The sequence below is a fragment of the Pollachius pollachius genome, assembly GCF_949987615.1.
Source record: "Pollachius pollachius genome assembly, chromosome: 5".
Lineage (NCBI taxonomy): Eukaryota > Metazoa > Chordata > Actinopteri > Gadiformes > Gadidae > Pollachius > Pollachius pollachius.
Genome location: NC_136938.1, coordinates 28,690,633 through 28,710,745, shown reverse-complemented (window position 1 = coordinate 28,710,745; position 20,113 = coordinate 28,690,633). Strand labels below are relative to the sequence as shown.

The 20,113-nt window shown below is 46.5% G+C and overlaps 1 protein-coding gene across 1 annotated transcript in view; it reads left to right on the top strand.

Annotated features, from left to right (window-relative positions):
• The window catches only part of luzp2 (leucine zipper protein 2), a 112,262-nt gene extending 92,882 nt beyond the window's left edge, over positions 1-19,380 (top strand). Inside the window, exons 8-12 of the mRNA XM_079736935.1 lie at positions 2,182-2,256; positions 3,400-3,570; positions 10,834-10,938; positions 13,665-13,739; positions 18,482-19,380. Of these exons, the coding sequence (XP_079593061.1) occupies positions 2,182-2,256; positions 3,400-3,570; positions 10,834-10,938; positions 13,665-13,739; positions 18,482-18,580 (525 nt within the window). The 3' untranslated portion in view covers positions 18,581-19,380. The remainder of the gene's footprint in view (positions 1-2,181; positions 2,257-3,399; positions 3,571-10,833; positions 10,939-13,664; positions 13,740-18,481) is intronic.
• The last annotated feature ends 733 nt before the right edge of the window (positions 19,381-20,113 follow it).

Below are 20,113 nucleotides of genomic sequence, written 5' to 3'. Positions count from 1 at the left end.
TCTCTGTCTCTCTCTCTCTCCCTCTCTCTCTCTGTCTCTTTCTCTCTCTCTCGCTCTCTCTCTCTCTCTCTCTCTCTCTCTCTCTCTCTCTCTCTCTCTCTCTCCCTCTCTCTCTCGCGCTCTCTCTCTGTCAGTGATAGGAGTTGGCAGTTTGGTGGGCGTGAGCGTGTCCCTCTGAGTGACTCCTGTTGTGCCCCACTGACCCGCCCACAACCTCCTCCTCCTCCTCCTCCACCTCCTCCTTCTCCTGTCGTGGGGTCCCGGTTGTGGTTCAGCGCCCGCAGCCCTCAGAGCAGCACAACGGGGGGTTGGGGGGCTACTTTAACCTGAGAGCCTCTCGTCTTCAGGGCATCCAGACAGACCCACTGAACACACACACACACACAGACCCCCCACACACACACACACACGAACAAATGAACACACACACATATGAACACATTCACACAAACACATATCATCACATACAATTTTGTTTTATTAAAACACAACATGAAACACATATGAAAACATCTGCGCATTTGAAAATACAGCGTGAACACAGAGCGTTCAACACATTATTGTGTGAACTCGATTGCCGTCTTTGGAAGAAATGTCGGTGTTTCTTTAATATTTACACAGTATTTTAATCTCAGCTCTTTAATCTCCCTGGAGAACACATGGACCTCCGTATCAATGTTCTGATGAGACCGGTAACAAAGAGTTGGTCTCAGATCGCCGCGCCATCGACCGCCCCGGCCTGACCTGTCAGTCTCCACCAGCAGCGCGTGCCAAACACTTGCTCTGGATTAGATTGTTTCACCACGCCGCTTTCTTACATTAACCGATGACTTGAATTTGACAGCGACTGATTGCCGCTATTCTCCGAGAAACAATCGTTGTCTCCCTTCTCGCTAGAGACGCTGGCCTCCCTGAAAACAAAGTGTTGTCTTAGCCTTTTTGGGGATTTGGCAGTGCATTAAAACCTGATCCCATCAGGCAATAGAAACCCTCTGAAAGCGGGCTGTTGTTGACGTCCTTTTATTGAGCTCTGCGACAGATTCCCTCACCTCAGTTCATGCAGAGAGAGAGATGAGCTACGGCCCCATCACATCCAGAACTTATAAACGCAGAGAACTTTCATTCAGCCATCAATCAGAGTGCCGCCCCCAGAGACTCCCTGAGGCTGGTTCTGGGACCCCCGCCTGCTGCCTCCTAGGCTGTCTGACCTTGGCTTCTCCAGGGGGAGCCCTGCTCTATATCATTGTTAGAGGCCACTAAAAGATCCAACATAAAACCTCACAATGTTAAGTTCATCCCAAGGCCGGTGATGACTGCCGCGGTGGCGATAAAACGATATCCTTCTGTAATAAATATTATACCCATTCATGCTGATGAATTAATCAATACATGTAATTGGAGACCTTTCACAGACCTCCGTCGATTTTATTATAAGATCTCAAGGGTGTGGGCGACTGAAGGCCTTTTCCGTGTGTGTGCTTGGTTTCATGGATTAAAGTGCGGCTGTGACCAACTCTCACCTACCTTGGCCCCCTCACAGAGTCTGGTAATATGACAAATCAAGAGTTCTTCTCAAGGCACCAACGCGTCCGCGCGCTACCTACTTAGTGGAAATAAGTCTTGTTCTTAGTCCCACGCAGTGAACATTAAATGTGCCGCAGCTGGTTTCTCGAAAGCCTTTTTCTAGTTGAGCAGAGTGATCACAAGTCCTATAATACACTCCCCACATAAAGGGGCTTAGGTGATGTTGTGTTGCGGGGGGTGTGCATCTCGTGAACCGTGTACTTTGTGTTGCGGGGGGGGTGCGTCTCGTGAACCGTGTACTTTCTAAGCTTCTGCACCAGATGGTTACACATTTGCCACACAATGTAAAAGTCGTTACCTGGGGAAAGGATTAAATAATTGTTCCGCTGGATATTCTAAAAGACTGAAGGACATGTATTGATCGATGGGTTAAATGATCCCGAACATTACCAGAGAAAACAGTAGCCTGCACACAGTATTATCGGAAAATGAATTCATAAAAGACCCCCAAATTGTCGGACCAAGGCAATTCAACAAAATATTCACAATCAAAAAGTAATATTGTGTTTGTTATTCTCTGTGTTTGGTCTGATGGTGGAGGTGAGAAAGGTTTAACGAAGTGAGTAAAGCTGTTTATAATCAACTGTGTTCTCACAGGGGCAGCAGCTCATGGATCTGGAGCACAGGTTAACAATAGCCAAGGAGCAGCTGGAGAAGACCGCACTGGACAAGGTGAATGGAACCACAAACCACCATCCCTCTCCCTCCATATCCCTCTCCCTCTCAGCTCTCCCCCTCTCAGCTCTCCCCCTCTCAGCTCTCCCCCTCTCAGCTCTCCCCCTCTCAGCTCTCCCCCTCTCAGCTCTCCCCCTCCCAGCTCTCCTCCCTCTCAGCTCTCCCCCTCTCAGCTCTCCCCCTCTCAGCTCTCCTCCCTCTCAGCTCTCCCCCTCTCAGCTCTCCCCCTCTCAGCTCTCCTCCCTCTCAGCTCTCCCCCTCTCAGCTCTCCTCCCTCTCAGCTCTCCCCCTCTCAGCTCTCCCCCTCTCAGCTCTCCCCCTCTCAGCTCTCCTCCCTCTCAGCTCTCCCCCTCTCAGCTCTCCCCCTCTCAGCTCTCCCCCTCTCAGCTCTCCCCCTCTCAGCTCTCCCCCTCTCAGCTCTCCTCCCTCTCAGCTCTCCCCCTCTCAGCTCTCCCCCTCTCAGCTCTCCCCCTCTCAGCTCTCCCCCTCTCAGCTCTCCCCCTCTCTCAATATGCAGACTAGCCTTCTGAACCTGATGCTGTTCTTCATATTGTCTTGGGGTGTGGGTAGGATAAAAACATCGATAAAATAAATATAACTATTGTATTCCGACGTACCAGTAGCAGGCATCGCTATAAAACTGTGTTTTTCTTTGCTTGTTTTTATTCAAGATTTGGATTGATGTGCAAACAAAGACATCAGACCTCGATCGATACACATAAAATATGCAATGGCCAAATACTGTATATATAGAGAATTGTTTACACTCAATTATCTTGGGATGCTCACTGTACCTTCCATGGCCCGTATCACTGTACAGGTCTCTAGGTTGTTTACCATTTTATAATGGTCACCTAGGCCCGGCTGCCACCTCTTGTCATTGCCTGCACAGTTATGGTGTATCTGTCAGCTAAATTAGCCATCACAGAAACAAAAGGAATCGCACAGATTCTATGCTTCTCTTTGGAGAGAATAGGTTGGCCTGAATAGTAAACCTCTTCTACAGATACTCTACGTAAAAGAGGTTTACTATCTTCCTCTCTGAGAGGAAGAGTAAGCGAAAGTGAAACAGAAAGTGAAAGTTAAAGTGAATAAAAAGCGGCAGATTCCTGAGCAGTCTGTCCTGTTCTTCCCCACCAGGAGTCTCAGCTCAAGGCCCTGAAGGACACGGTCCACATCTGCTTCTCGGCCGTCCTGCAGAACCAGCACAACGGCGGCAGCCATCGTTTCCCTGCCAGCTCGGCCCAGCTGTTCAGATACTCTCCGCTCATCAACAGCTCCAGAGTCACCTACCAGCAGCCCCACGCCAAGGTACCAGCGACACCGAAATGATTCACCTTGTTACTCACATCAAGCTTCTTCTTTGTCTTTATCACTTTGGGCCAAAGATCTGCATCTTAAAGTCTGATGAGAAGTATTGTGCCATCCAGCCTTGTGCTAATGGTTTTAGTTTCTTTCATATTACGGAACCACATAGACATGATTTGGTTTGTCAATTGTACGACTACCACTAAGCACCTGCAGACCAAATATTGTTATCTTTGCCAGTACCTGACATGTTCCTCGTTGCTGTTTTTATAGGAAGTCAAACCATGGTATATAACTCTGACAAGCACAAGCCATTATATGATAATGTTTCATTACAAATGTTCTGCATACACTGTGCTTTAGCCCAAAGAATATCTGGTTTTCTTCTCCTGTAGCCTGTCAGTTTCTGTCGAAACCAATTACCTTTTTCATTACAGCAGTGTTAGGCAGAAACATGAGCATCGCCAAGCATAGCATGAGAGAGAAGGTCTACAACAGGTCAGGCTTGAGGATGCTTTGGTACGACCGCATGGCGAGCACAATGAGATCCACATCCCAGTGACGTTTGACGAGGCGGTGAAGCGACCCATCAGATTGACTTCACGTCAGACTCTGTAATGTTTCCCCTGTTCATGGTTACGGAACTTTTTGATTAGATTCGTTATGAATTGTAAGTCCCAGCCCGGTGTAATGGAAGCTGATACCATGCCAGAGAGTTCACCTCGCTGCACATCACAGCTCCCATAATACCCTTTCTGCAATATCAATGAAGCACTCGGCGTCATTAACTTCAATTTAAGTGACTATTTGTCAACCAGATGTCCTGGATATCATCCTTCAGAGAGACATCGCCGTGGAAACAATTACTAGACATAACAATGGGGCAAAGACAGTCGAAGAACTCGCCAGAAACGTGGACATGTCCTGGACCAAGTGATGGTCTGTTACCGCTGCCGTCTCCTTGGCGTTGGAGTTTGAAGCTCTCAGCCTGGTGGAAGCACTGGGGCCATCAGGTGCTCTTAATAAGGTGTTCCTCACAAACATCTACAGCACCCAAATGCCTTCCCTAGAGTCGTCATCAAAGGAAGGTTTATTCTAAGGAACAGGTTTATGCAAAACCCTTTCACATTGGATTTAGGTTTCCCGCAAAAAAGATTATTTTGGTCATTTATTTCAAAGTCCATTTACTTCACTACAGATTGTTGCTACTCCACTAGCTCTTAACAGCCCTCAGTGGAACGGTGTGAACTCCGCTGACTGGTGTGTCCGGTGTGTCCCTCAGACTTCTGGTCACCTCTTGTTTCTCTGAATCCTCTCTACTCCCATCTACTCCTCACCCTCTTCCCCAACCACAGAGATCTCCTTAGCTTCCTTATTCTTCTTCTTTCTCCTGAAATGCATCTGTTGTAGTCGCTTTTAACTCATCAAACCGACTGTAAGAACCTTGTGCCCTATCTGCCATCCATGATCCTAATGAGAAATTCTCTTTAAGAGGCTTTTCTCTCATCAGTGCAACTATCACCCCCCCGCCCGTGGGGGCCAGCAAGAGGTTTCTTCTCCTCTTTACATCTCTCTCTGATCATCGTTTCGTCTTACCGCTGTCACCAACCAGTGTCACGGCACAGCCGCAATGCAGCCTCACAAAGCAGCCTCACAAAGCAGCCTCACAAAGCAGCCTCACAAAACAGCCTCCACTAAGCCCTGCACCGTTACGCCTCTCAGCCTCCATACTGGCGCCTCTCAGCCTCTCAGCCTCAGTACTGACTCCTCTCAGCCTCAGTACTGACTCCTCTCAGCCTCTCAGCCTCAGTACTGACTCCTCTCAGCCTCAGTACTGACTCCTCTCAGCCTCTCAGCCTCAGTACTGACTCCTCTCAGCCTCAGTACTGACTCCTCTCAGCCTCAGTACTGACTCCTCTCAGCCTCTCAGCCTCAGTACTGACACCTCTCAGCCTCACTACTGACGCCTCTCAGCCTCTCAGCCTCGGTACTGACTCCTCTCAGCGCACTACTGACGCCTCTCAGCCTCAGCACTGAGGCCTCTCAGCCTCATTACTGACGCCTCTCAGCCTCAGTACTGACTCCTCTCAGCTTCTCAGCCTCAGTACTGACTCCTCAGCCTCAGTACTGACTCCTCAGCCTCAGTACTGACGCCTCTCAGCCTCAGTACTGACTCCTCTCAGCCTCAGTACTGACGCCTCTCAGCCTCAGTACTGACACCTCTCAGCCTCAGTACTGACGCCTCTCAGCCTCAGTATTGACTCCTCTCAGCCTCTCAGCCTCAGTACTGACGCCTCTCAGCCTCACTACTGACGCCTCTCAGCCTCAGTACTGACTCCTCTCAGCCTCAGTACTGACTCCTCTCAGCCTCTCAGCCTCAGTACTGACTCCTCTCAGCCTCAGTACTGACTCCTCTCAGCCTCAGTACTGACTCCTCTCAGCCTCTCAGCCTCAGTACTGACTCCTCTCAGCCTCAGTACTGACTCCTCTCAGCCTCTCAGCCTCAGTACTGACTCCTCTCAGCCTCTCAGCCTCAGTACTGACTCCTCTCAGCCTCACTACTGACGCCTCTCAGCCTCAGTACTGACTCCTCTCAGCCTCAGTACTGACTCCTCTCAGCCTCTCAGCCTCAGTACTGACTCCTCTCAGCCTCAGTACTGACTCCTCTCAGCCTCAGTACTGACTCCTCTCAGCCTCTCAGCCTCAGTACTGACTCCTCTCAGCCTCAGTACTGACTCCTCTCAGCCTCTCAGCCTCAGTACTGACTCCTCTCAGCCTCACTACTGACGCCTCTCAGCCTCAGTACTGACTCCTCTCAGCCTCTCAGCCTCAGCACTGACGCCTCTCAGCCTCACTACTGACGCCTCTCAGCCTCAGTACTGACTCCTCTCAGCCTCAGTACTGACGCCTCTCAGCCTCAGTACTGACTCCTCTCAGCCTCAGTACTGACGCCTCTCAGCCTCTCAGCCTCAGTACTGACGCCTCTCAGCCTCAGTACTGACTCCTCTCAGCCTCAGTACTGACTCCTCTCAGCCTCAGTATTGACGCCTCTCAGCCTACATTCCAGGGGGGAGAAAAAAGCAGAAGGAGACGAGTTCATTCCAGACGATCTCTCTCTCTCATCGTCAGCCTGAGCCAAACAGACACAAGCAGCCAGTTAGGATCGCTTCCCACCACAATTACACGCTGCGGCATCGATAGCGCGCTAATTAAGTTATTGTCTGCCAACGCTTATGATGTACGCTGACAAACGTTACAGAGACATGCAGACCTCGAGTCAGCCGCCCTCTTATGATGACGGCGTTACAGAGACATGGCGGGCTGTTCTGGAGTCAGCCGCCCTCTGGCCGCCTGTAGAGGACGCGCTCTCCGTAATTGCCCTGATCCTGGAGTCTGGTCCCTTGTGATTTATTCAGGGGAGCCTGCTGTAGTAAGGTGACTCCCGGCCCTTGCTGCGATGCGTGGGATCGGAGGGGGGGTGAAGGTGTTGTTGTCGGGGGGTGAGGGTTGTGGCGGGGTGTAGGGACAGGGGAGCAATTCATTTAAATCACTGCCAAAAAGTAATAATCCAGCGATATTAATGAGTACAAAGACGCCCCGGACGGTGTGGGCTCAGTGTGGAGTTTGGACTCGCAGGAAAGCAAAAGGCAAGCCCTCAGCTCTTAACGACGTACGCTGTGCTTTGTTATTCTGCCAAACAGCAGGAGTGGGCTCAGCTTGCTTCAGAACATAATTAAATCGGTTATCCTTGCTTCTGCTGCGTATTTATCCATCTATCAAGAGTTTAATACTTGGGAAAAGTAGCTGAGTGCATGACTTATCACGTGTGTTTTTTTCTTGTGGTAATCAAAAGGCAATTATTTAGTTGATAGTCAATCATAAAAGCACACTGCTGGATGAGCAGAGAAACCTTCAACGCTTAAGTGTTACTCCCAAGATGATTCTTCTAAAGTGGGACCCAGCGGAAAGTGGGTTTGCTTTCTCTGGATAATAATAATAATAATAATAATAATAATAATAATAATAATAATAATAATAATAATAATAATAATAATAATACAAGTTGCACCCTCAAACTCAAATCTTTTTCCATACTTTCATTTGTGTTGTTTTTTGGGAATCCCAAAGTGGATAAGGGTAGATCTATTTGTTCTAGACCGCTGCCCCCTTTCAGTCTGTAGTGTGAGTTACTGTAATGGCCTTTAAGCTCTGGTAAATACAACACTACAGATAAGCAGAGCATTTACCTTAGCCTTACCTTATACACTCACACTCACGCACACCAACGTGCTGTTGAGAGATTCATTAGCGTGAGCTGCAGAGATCAGCAGGACGGCTGCAAAGGCTGCTTCATGTTTAACGGCCTTGGCGAGAGGCGGTCCTCCTGGTCTGATAAAGCGCCGTTTTCCATCTCCGTAACGAGAGCTGATGGCTCTCGAGGCCTGCGGAGATACGCGTGCTCGCCCTCCCCGCCGCCCTCTCCTGATTGTCTCCTTGTCTCAGGAAATATAAGCGTGGCAGACATCTCAGCCACGGACTGGGGGTTGTGGGGGGGATTAGGGTACCAGGGGGGTTGTGGGGGGGATTAGGGTACCAGGGGGGTTGTGGGGGGGATTAGGGTACCAGGGGGGTTGTGGGGGGGATTAGGGTACCAGGGGGGTTGTGGGGGGGATTAGGGTACCAGGGGGGTTGTGGGGGTGTTCATGGGGCAGGAGCTGCTTCTGTATGTTGTGGAACTTCAAGATCGATTTAAATAATCATTGCTTTGATCATCGTCTGAACATAGCATTGGTGGGAGCCTCCCTCATCGTTGTGTTACCAAGTTAACTTTCTGACAGGCGGGACTTTGTTTGTATGGTTATAAAACCGATGGTTCCGGTCCTGGATTTCTGATCTGATGGCTCGAAGGTAAATTAAAATACCCCAACAAAAATGCTTCAAATTACCATTCAAAATCGCTATCTTACATGTAAGCCATGACCCCTTATGTTACAGACTCCACCCCATCTAGTCAGTCTCTATCGAGGGTCCTCATCACTTGACACTTGGCTACTCAATGCTTTTGCACAGGACGATATATTTGTGGAAGTACCTGGCACCTTACAGGCCATCGTAGATTCTCTGTGGTGGGGGGTGTGTTCAGTTGGACGCAACCACAACCTCATCTGTAGACGTCGATAATCCTAAAAACTGCACATTAAAAGCATCTCTGTTTGTTTTGCTGCATGAGGAGCTATATTTTTAGCGGAAGAAGCATTTTAAGTTTGCTAATTTTTTTAAAAACGTACTTCGTAGACTATAGTAGTAACTGTTTTATGTTGAATTCTGCTGCTATGTCGTTTAACCAACCGTTTTATTAAACTGTTATATACTCTGCTCTGCGAGGTGCTGAAGAACCTCCCCTTGCCGTTCTAAACCTCAGCCTCTCGAGGTGCATCGCTCGGTTTTAAACTCCGGAGTCGGATTCTGTTTATTCAGGGCGGGAGCTTTTAAAGCTAAGTAATAATGGATGATCCTCTGAAGGCCCAAAATGGCCACTTTCTCAAGTGCTTCCTAGTTCAGTGAATGTTCTGGAAGATATGTCGTCAGCTGACAAAACGAGAGCGGTGTTGACAGTGAAGGGTTGAGGCGCTCTCGCCCCATGTTGCCACTGTATCACTTAAGTTCTCAGGAGTCCATTTTTGACCCAGTTAAGGATTGTGTGTGGAATACGGATACGAATAAGGATTCAGAAAGAAGGGGCTGCAATGGCAGAGTTGTTTTGAGAGAAAAGCCAAGTCGACTCTTCTGCCGTGGATCCTCTGATGTGGAGGAGAAGGGAGAGGAAGCTGCAAACACAGAAACATCAGCGCAAACCTCTTCTTCAAACGACACGGCCAATCAGCATTGTTTACCCACACCACTCAAAGATGATTCATAGGGGGTGGAAACTTGCAGGGTCTGTGGGATTTGCTGTTGTTGGTATGAAAGGTGGGCGAGGTGTAAAAAAACATCCTTTGTAGAAACTGAATGATCTGCTTGCTAATACCGTAGTGCTGGATTCCCCCAATAACTATATTGATATTTAATTCTGGAAGGATAGGATTTCTGCAGAGTGTTTAACCCACTGGCCTATATGTAGTACCACAATATGTTGTTATTGTATAATTCAGTACGTTTGCCATCAGCCATCAGGATTCCAGTCTCAAGGCCACCAGTTGAAGTGGCGGTTGTTCAGCCCACGAGGACCCACTCATATGGGCTGTCCATTGATCAGTGGAACAAAAACGGCAGAAACGGAAGCTGGGGGGGGGGGGGTGAAGAGACCCAATTCACTGTCTGCTAACTCTTTACCAGGGGTCCACTGTATGCTAACTCTTTACCAGGGGTCCACTGTATGCTAACTCTTTACCAGGGGTCCACTGTATGCTAACTCTTTACCAGGGGTCCACTGTCTGCTAACTCTTTACCAGGGGTCCACTGTCTGCTAACTCTTTACCAGGGGTCCACTGTATGCTAACTCTTTACCAGGGGTCCACTGTATGCTAACTCTTTACCAGGGGTCCACTGTATGCTAACTCTTTACCAGGGGTCCACTGTATGCTAACTCTTTACCAGGGGTCCACTGTATGCTAACTCTTTACCAGGGGTCCACTGTATGCTAACTCTTTACCAGGGGTCCACTGTATGCTAACTCTTTACCAGGGGTCCACTGTATGCTAACTCTTTACCAGGGGTCCACTGTCTGCTAACTCTTTACCAGGGGTCCACTGTCTGCTAACTCTTTACCAGGGGTCCACTGTCTGCTAACTCTTTACCAGGGGTCCACTGTATGCTAACTCTTTACCAGGGGTCCACTGTCTGCTAACTCTTTACCAGGGGTCCACTGTATGCTAACTCTTTACCAGGGGTCCACTGTATGCTAACTCTTTACCAGGGGTCCACTGTATGCTAACGCTACGCTTCACATTTGGTATGTTTGAGGTCATGAGCCGACCTCTCTCTGTCGTGTTAAAAGTCCCAGTGACATATCAATGCTCTTTCCCCTTGATCACATCCAAAACAAGATGATTATCTCTTTTTAAAAATAATTTGTAATGTATTCAGATATTATTCTGCCACAATGGAAATTATAATTTGACATAATTACATTTTTTGTTTTTGATTTCTTTGATAACCAAATCCCAGATGAAAGTATAATCAAGCAGCAAAGACGACATCATGCCGTTTAACCTTAGAGAGTAACCGTTTGTTACTGTAGCTTGTTGTCTTCCCGACGTGTTTCAGGATATCTCCAAAGTGCGGAGGCTGGTGAAGTCCAGCAAGGTGCCCGGGGACACGGGCATAACGAGGAGAGAGAACGGCAGCCTCCCGGCCTGCCAGATGGAGAAGGTGAGCCCTCAGAGTAATTAAACTGTAATGACCGGGTCCAGAGCCAATCAGCTTAATCTGTTCGTTGGATTTCTCTTCGGGCTCCAAACAGCCTGTTTCTACTGCTGGTTTCCTCCGTTCAGTTTCAGAACGCAAACATTTAGTTGTTTCCATGGTTTCGGTGATAATTTGGGTTTTGTAATCTGAACAACGGTTATAAAACACATGTGGACCTCCTAGTGCAGTGCAGAGATGGAGAGCTGGCTGTGGCTCGCTCACATCGGGTAGAATCACCCACGCACTTCCCTCAAAGCAGCAGTGTCATTGAAGAGGGAGAAGGAGTCTGTGAGTAGACACACCAGACACACAAACCCTATTTCCCAATCCCACTGGAGCATGGCGAGCAGTTCTGTTGCTCTGGGACTCATGAATAGTGGCTGAAACAAACGGCCATCATCTTGCCCAACTCGAACAGATTATCCTATTCAGAGGCAGCCATTGAATTGCGTTTCCATTCAGCTTAGAACCGCATTCTACCTTAGACCAGGGATGCCGAGCTTGCCAAAGGCGTGATTGGTTGCATGGCTCCAAGAGGGTTTAATGATTTTAAGCGGATGGGAGGAATGCAAACCGAAGACAGAAGACTGAATGGGTTTCCTCCAACTTGTTTATCAATAACCCGTCATGGGTCCGTCGGTGAAGCTCAGAAGATGGGATGTGTTGAGGCGCATGCCATCTCCGGAGGAAATTACTCTTTGCGGAAGAGCCGTCAAAGAGGTTGTTCCGTAAGGAAATCTTGCCAAAAACAATGTTCGCTGGTATACTATAATTGATGACATCTTTCTGGCAAGCTGGTAAAAAGGGAAAATCCTTCTCGGAGTGGGAGAGGCTTTTTGATCGAGATAAGAAGGGACACGTTGGAGGCAGGAGACGCAGATATTGTACTTTCCTCATGACCACCACCACATCTCCCATTTTCTTCCTGCTGGCTCAGAGGAAATAGAGAGAAACAAATCCTAAGAGTCAGAATCATTTCTTGGGTCAAATATCAGTTTTTAATATATTCCGGACAAACCAGAGCCATCATGTGATTTCACAATAGGATGGCTCAAAGATACAGAATATAACTTCAAATTATATCACAAATTAAGAAATGAACAGATTGTTCACAGACTTTAAATGGCTTCTAAACACGCCGCTATACAGTGCTGCAGCTTGCCCCAAGCAGGGAGAATATGCATATTAATGCCTCATCCTGGATGAGATAAGGCCAATAACAATGATTAATGAATAACGGGCTCTGGGGGCCCTGAGCGTGTGCACTGGCCCGTTTCTATAACGCCCAGAGGAACAGAACTTATTTACCAGGCCACGGCAATGCTGTTATTTACCAGAGAGGCCAATGTCAAGGTAAAGTTAGGCTAGTAGAACATTTGTTGGGTGTCTAGAGAACGCTATGTGCTAGCCAACATATGGATGGTTGGTCCCGGGTAATTAGAATCAGATTTGTGTTGGCGCCAAAAGGCGGCGTCCTGCCCAGGGGTATTCCCGGGTCCGGGGGTAGCCCCGGGTCCGGTGGTAACCCCCGGGTCCGGTGGTAACCCCCGGGTCCGGGGGTAGCCCCGGGTCCGGTGGTAACCCCCGGGTCCGGGGGTAGCCCTGGAACGTACACCATGCTAAATGGGGGTTTTCACAGAAGAGAACATTGTCAGCTTGGTTTCACATGGCGGGACCAGTGGCAGCAAGTCTCGAGAACACATTAAGTCCATGGCGTATCAACACGCTCCGAGTTCAGAAACAAATATTTGACTCTCCTCGGTTGTAATTGGAAGGCGTTTATTTGTTGTGTGCTGTTCTCCTCGAGCGAGGACCGGGATTCTTCAGCAAATAAGAATGGAACCCAGAAGCAGAATGGCGTGCCTACCAGCTGGGAGCAGAGGCTGGAACAGGCCTTCCTCCCTCCTAGGATAACACCAGGTCTTCCTCCCTCGGCTTCCTCCTCCTAACTTCGCTATTCCAGGAAAGCAAGCTTTATCAGTCCCGTCGAACCACAAAAGTCCCGTTGCTTACAGGGTGAAGAGCTGTTAATAGATACTAGCCTCTCACTGATTACCATCGCTGCCGCCTCTCCGCATTCAGAAGATCCAGCGAATCCTCCCCCCCCCCCCCCCCCCACAAGCACTTCAACACAGGATGGGAGCACAACAGCAGCTTTTAGAGCTAATGCTCTAATGGAGTGTTTTGTTTACTGGTGGACTGTTTATTGGGACTGTGGGTTTTTAATGTTCGCCTGTTAGTCTTATAATTACACCATGATGTACTTTGATGAAAATGAAATGTCATTGTCAATATGGATGCTTGAGTCAATAATCCTGCTACAACATGTTTCCAAATACACCACAATTTTCACGTTTGAGGCACAAGCCATCGGGTTGATTATTTCCTCGTGCCGTTATCAGGAAGTATGTGTGATATGTGCTATGACATTGGCGCTGAGGGTGTGCCGTTCTATTATGTGCACATATGCATCTAAAGGAAACCCTGCATGCATGTCTGATGCAGAGGGTAAAGGAAATGGACTTTCCAAATCATTTTTCTATGTTGGCATTTTGCACCAGGAAACAGAAAAGGCAGCAAGAGGCCACTTGAGACCACATTCCGAAAACCAAAACCATCACTTTCCAGGATATTTAACCCATGAAGCGTGTGCAGAGTGTAACACTGAACCTCCTCTCCTTCCCCTGTAGACGGGCGGCGACTGTTTCCCAAATCAAACCAAGGAGACGATCCTGGATGGCAGAACGCTGCCTGAGAGCCATCAGGTAAATCAGACTTTATTTAATCCAGACAAAGGATGCTTCTGTTGGCTGCATAATCAAGAGCAAATTAAAGATGTGTGGATGATGTGCTGTGAGATATATTATTCAGGGTCCAGGGGCTCCTCTGGAGACTGAAGCTCTAGGAAGGTGCATGAGAACATCGTGGTGCAGCTTCACACGTTTGCTCGCTCACATGCGGAGGTTTCAGGCTTTAGGTCGGCCGGGGGAAGAGCTGACGCAATCACTTTCTGTTAGCACTCATTACTTAGTGTTGGAAATAAGCAAGGCAGCAGATGCATAGGCACGAAAACACACACAAACCATATATCAGGGTTCAGCAATACTGGGGTACTGAGCATCTACTGAGTATATACTGGGGTATTGCATTCAATAAAGCAACCTTTGAAATATGAGTGCGTAGAAAGAAACCGCCACTTATACACACACATTCTTAATTATTCTGTGCCTTTCCTTTCAACACATGGAGCACACATCCTGTTTAAATCCATCCTCCTTGATGTGTTCACTATGTAGGACAGTTGATGCCCTAGAATACAGTAATATCAGCATTGATTTGCATTGGTCTCTGTAGGCTGAGCTGTACCAGTGTTGTCAGTACTCTGTCATCATTACGCCACCGGGGCTGAAGTGATGCTCTGTGGCACGCCTCTTAGGGCCGCTGCCCGCCCGCTATTAATACACACAGCGCTCTCTGTGGGCTGGGTTTCCAGTTTGGTTAGAGCACACAAGTTGCATCCGAAAAGACGACTATAGGATCACCCCTGAGCAAGATAATAATAAACGTCTTAGTTAAATGTCGTCTTTTATAATCTGTTTATCAATCTCCATTGTAGCTTTTGATGGTTTATATTTCACAAATCGAAACATAAGTAGGCCTATCGTGTGTTTATTTTATTGGCTAATCAAGGATTCAACAACAATGATGAGGCTGAGGTACAAATGGACACTTGTATCATTAAAGTCAGCCGCGAGCGATGTCACTCAGCTATACAAGCTGTGGTAATTGCAAAACACAAAATGGTGCATGTTTGCAAGACATAGTATCACCTTTGTCATTATAACCAGAGTTGTTTGACTAAAGTAAGGTTTATGGTTCTATCAGTTTCCTCCGTGGAGGATGGTGTTTACGGACGTGGATGCCTGCATCCTCCGTTACGTCTCAGGTTGTTGATAGTGTCTCCACTAAAGCCCTCGGCCACCCCTGCACCTCGCACAAAGTGGTTCAGCCCGCTACTCCCAGTTCTTCTCCATGACCCATCGGGGCGGGATGGACTAAGCGGGAGGTTTCTGAGTTCATCCTCCAGTGGTCCGCAGCATACCGGTGGTCTCAGGACCACGATGCTTCACCCCTCCTTTATCTCTGATAAATCGGGAATTCATTCACTAGCTCGGATGTAGGAGTTGCTTTGGATAACGGCGTCAGTTAAATCACTCAATGGTACATCCAAAGGTTACCTTCTTTAAAGTGCACCGCTTGTGCTCATTTAATTGTATTTAGCATTACTGATGTTCTACTTCCCATAAGCTGTGACCTTTGAGGCTGTACTGGCTTAATGGTTTAGCTAAAGAATCATCTCCTTGCTAATGGAGCCAATTAACCAGGAGGACCATCTCTCCTCAAGCGGCTGAATAGAAATGAAAAGTAAAGGCCAAAGTGTGGCTTTTTTAAATGAATGCTAACCTCCACAATCTATGAGTCTGACCATCAGGTAGTGAGAATCTCCTAAAGAAAACCCAATCATAACCACCTGATTGACTGACGGAATATAAGAAGGGTTCAGGCCAACCTACTCCGACCTGGCTTCTTTCTTATTAAAGGGAACAAGCCTTCAATGGGCTTTGCCCTCAAACAGAAGGGACCTCTTAGGAAACCGCATTGTGAGCACACAGTGAGTAATGTGCAGCTCACACACCTAACAGCAGATTGTGTGTGCGCATTGAGGAGCACTCCGCAAACTGAACTCGCCGTGACTTTTAATCCATCAGAGGCACCCTCACCATAGGACACAACATTGTATGACATGCTAGTGTGCTAATGTCCTCAATACCATACCCCCCCCCCCCCCCCTCCTGGCCAATGAACAACACAGCAGGGGTATTATCCGCAGCCCCACCACATGCCTGTGAATTCTCTTTATCTTCCTCCTCAACAGGGGGAAGGGAAAGCTTTGGCCCGAGGTGGATTCCATATTTCATTGCACCATTTAGGTCAAGATTCACTATCCCTCTTGCTTCCACTAGGGGGCGACAAACCAGGCACTGACGATACGTAGCCATATTGTTAGTGTGATAACGATATGGAGAGTAAAAATAATAAATTATATTTGTATAACTTTTAGAGTGGGGGTTATTGTCATTTTGTGTGAGCAAAGGTTATTCCTTTGCTTATACCGTCTATTCCAAAACCTTTTTAATCTATTTTTTTCGGTCCAAATAACTGCATTTGGTGCTCGGGGCTGATGGGAATTATATTGTCGTTGTGGTTAGATGAAAAAATATGACCGCATTCCAAAACGATGGAGAAGTCTTGTTGATGGGCAGGATTCCATGACAAATAATACAACTGAAAATCGTTAGGATTTCAGAGTGGCGTTCTGCGTAGCCACGAGGTAACTGCAGAAGCAGAAGGCAGCGTGTGTTTGATCCCAAAGAAAGGTAAACGGTGGGGTGGCCTGCCTGCATGGGAAGGTGCTGTTAATGTTGATGAGATACTTTCCACCCGGGCTGCAGACACAATGGGTCGCAGGCAGTTGGAGGCTAGTGGCATAGGACTTCACAAGTGTGAAGTGCTTCATCAAGTAAATACTGTTTTTATCATAACGTTGTGGCCCACTGACTTATCTTCTATCAGGGTTAGGGTTAGCCCATCTGCTCTTTTTTTTCTGAACTCATTTCAAGTCATAACTAAGCAATACTTGTGTGTCCTTAAGAAAGCCTTAACCAAGCCCTGTGGGCCGGTCCCTGTGGCTGGTCAGCGTAGACGGGCCATCATTTCTTAAACACTGGAGATAAAGCGTCAGCGGATCCACCTGACATGCTCTCTCAGACCTCCAACGCTCATAAGACCGATGGACGCTAAACAAATATTCTTGGATTGGTCGCTTGGATTTGTTAAGTGTTGTACACACACTGACACATAATTCGTGTCAAAGCAAGCAACAAACAAGTGTTGGTTTCGAGTGCCGGCTGGCGTGCTGTAAGCCAGGCGACCTGCTCCGTATCTTCTGCCTCCTCCATGTGGGAGATGGTGGTTCTCCGTCAGATGAAGACGCTAAGCCCCAGAGGTCAACCAATACCAACGCTGGTAAACACACTGCAGGTGCTGGCTTTCTCTGTTGTTAGTGACACCAGACCATGATCAACCAAGTATTTACACAGTTGGAGAATCTAATTGTATCGTACTTTGCTATTTGTACAAATATCTTGTGTTGTAATGTTACGTGTAAAAATAGAGAAACTGCGTTTAGTTGTAAGTACTGCTACCAATTGAAAGTCAAAGAAAGTCTTCTCATAATAGTAGTTCATAGTGTAATTAATCAATATTATTATAAAAAAAAGAAATCCTACATGTAAGCAATGCAGTCAATCATGCCAATGAGTTGTGTCTTTTTCATTGAGTGAGGCACACACAGAAGTCGAGTTAGGAGGGTTTACTCCTTTTTAAGGGGAGACAAAAAACACGGGCGTCACGCACAATCCACAGAATCTCTCTCCATCAGCTCCGAGCATGAGTGCTCACTGAAGCTAGCTAAATATAGTCTTTAACTAATAATGAAAACATGTGGAAGGTAAATTATAAAAATGTAAACAAAGCGTAAAATGGGCTCAAAGAAATTAATTCAATAAAAAGACAGTATACAAGACATATACACCAATTAGGTAATAAAAATATAATAAAAGTTTTTTTACACAGTTCATCAATTGTCTTTTTCCTCTCACACTCATCAACTCATTTTACGTTTTATAAAATAAGCAATGTCAAAAACACATGAAAGGCAAACCTTTTTAAGAGGAGACAAAAAACACGGGCGTCACGCACAATCCACAGAATCTCTCCCCTCTACAAAATAAAGGAGACAAATAATTGACAACACATTTAAATCACACAGCTGCATTCAAAATGTCAACACAGACATGCAGCAAACTTTTTCCCATGTTAAATCTCACGCGGCCGGGAAACCCCACAGTAGACTGCCACTAGCTTAAGCCAGTTTACAAAACATTGAACACAATTAAAAGTCTGTTTTTACAACATTTCATTAAGTTAAGTTGTCTGCACACCGGGAATTTCTTCCGCGTGCCCAAAAGCACGTCACAAAGCAATGTGAATTACTATAATTGTTAAAGGGCGACAAATAAAAAGTTTATAAAAAAATCAAAGGGAGAGAGATATAAACATTACTTACCAGCTCCGAGCATCAGTGCTCACTGAAGCTGGACACACAGGTGCAAGGCCAAATTACTCCCCAGGGAAACAAAAAGGTATGCTATGGAATATAACACTGTGGAACCAATTTACATAGGAAACAATTTTGGGAGAGTTCACAATAGAAAAGGGTGTGAATAATGACCTAAAATAAAATAACATTTCTGATCATTAAGGTGCAATTCATTTTTCCCCAGCTGACAGATCACAGTTGCTTGCTGAGTGTAAAACTATAATTGTGTTATATTTGTGTTGCCATTTTGCTCACAGCGAGTACTTCTCCGTTTGTTCCTCACAGCAGAGGAGCCCGACGCAGATTGGAAACATTACCACAACTCTCCCAGACGCCAGGAAGGAGGTAGATGATGACGGCACCAAAAAAGACAAAGCAACATGAATCCCCCCCCACCACAGACCACTGAGTGGACAGCTTGTCCATGGAAATCCGAACCCTAGCATTATCTGGAAGATGTTTAAAGAGCACACGCTTAAGCACGCACACACAACGCGCACACAGACATGGAGAAACATGACATGAGTGCACACAAACCCGCATATACATACCTTGTTTGCGACTGCAGGGACACTAAAACTGTCCATGATTTGATCAAGCCCTTTGTGTTGACCACCTGTTTGGAAACCCCATAGTAAACGGCATGCATTCTAGAGTTCTTTTGAGGTAGTAATGGCACTGGTAACGTTCATGATTGTTCATCTGTTGTTTACTAAATAGATTTTAGTTGTGTTTTGTTTTGAGCGAGGACACTGCTTTCTTAATGTGTGAACTTTCTAGTAAAATCCCTTTGCACTGGTGAGGTCTGACACTGTATATTGTGGTAAGAACACAATTTTACAAAAAAATACAAAAAATACAAAAAAAGTATTAATACTTAACTTTGACTATCATTTGTCATTCATTGTAGCAAGGTTAATTTACTCCACATTTTTGAAATATATAGCCTCAAGTTGGCTGGCCAACTGTTGAACATTTAATATTTCAGAGCTCTCTATGCCTTTAACACTCGGGGGCAAGGAGCCAAAGACTCACACTGAGTCGTTTCCATGAGAATGTGCCATGCACTGAGTAGTTATTCCTAGCTACATTTATCTGTGTTATCTGACCTTTCTGTGCCCTTTCAATAAACCGTAATTTTCAGTAAATGTGTGATGAATAAATGGTTATTTGTTGGAAATAAATTAGGGGTTTTGTCATTTATACCGGAGGAGGAATAAGAGAGGGAAAGATGGCGCTGAATGTGAGAGAAAACAGCGTTACAAGTAGAGAGAGGCGAGTGGATAATCGTTAGTTTGGATGATGAAAGGAAAAAGGTTATTCAAAGGTTAGGCAGAAATTGTAATTATCTCATGGGAATTACCCGACACAGCGCCTGATTGGTCAACCAGACCTTTAAAAGGTGATCAAATCAGCATGATGGCACACCTAGACTGATCAAATGAAAATGGCCTAATATTCAATATTAGCCCTTCGTTGATTGGACCATTACACGGTGCTACTTGCTTAGAAAATACATATTCATGCAGGGAAAGATTTTATTGAAGCAAATATCACGACAAGACTTTGTGCTCACCTTTCCTGTAAACACGGTGGAAGCTGCAGGCTGTTCAATAAATTACAGCTCCCATTGATTGAAGCAGCTGTCGCCATATTCTTCTCATGTAAAATCTGTTGCATCTAATAAATATAGAAAGGTACCTTTGCTGAAAGGTTTTCCCCCAGATCTCTTCCGGCCTGAAGCCTGGATGACGATCCTCCTGTGACGGAGTCAGCACTCTGCCGTTAAACGAGAATTCAGCTCGCAGGGAAATAAGTAATTAACCAGCTCCGCCATGGAGAATGTGTGTGTGGTAGAGTTTCTACTAATGTGTGAAATAAATCTCATGTGGTGCTATTTCACTGTTTTGTAAGAAT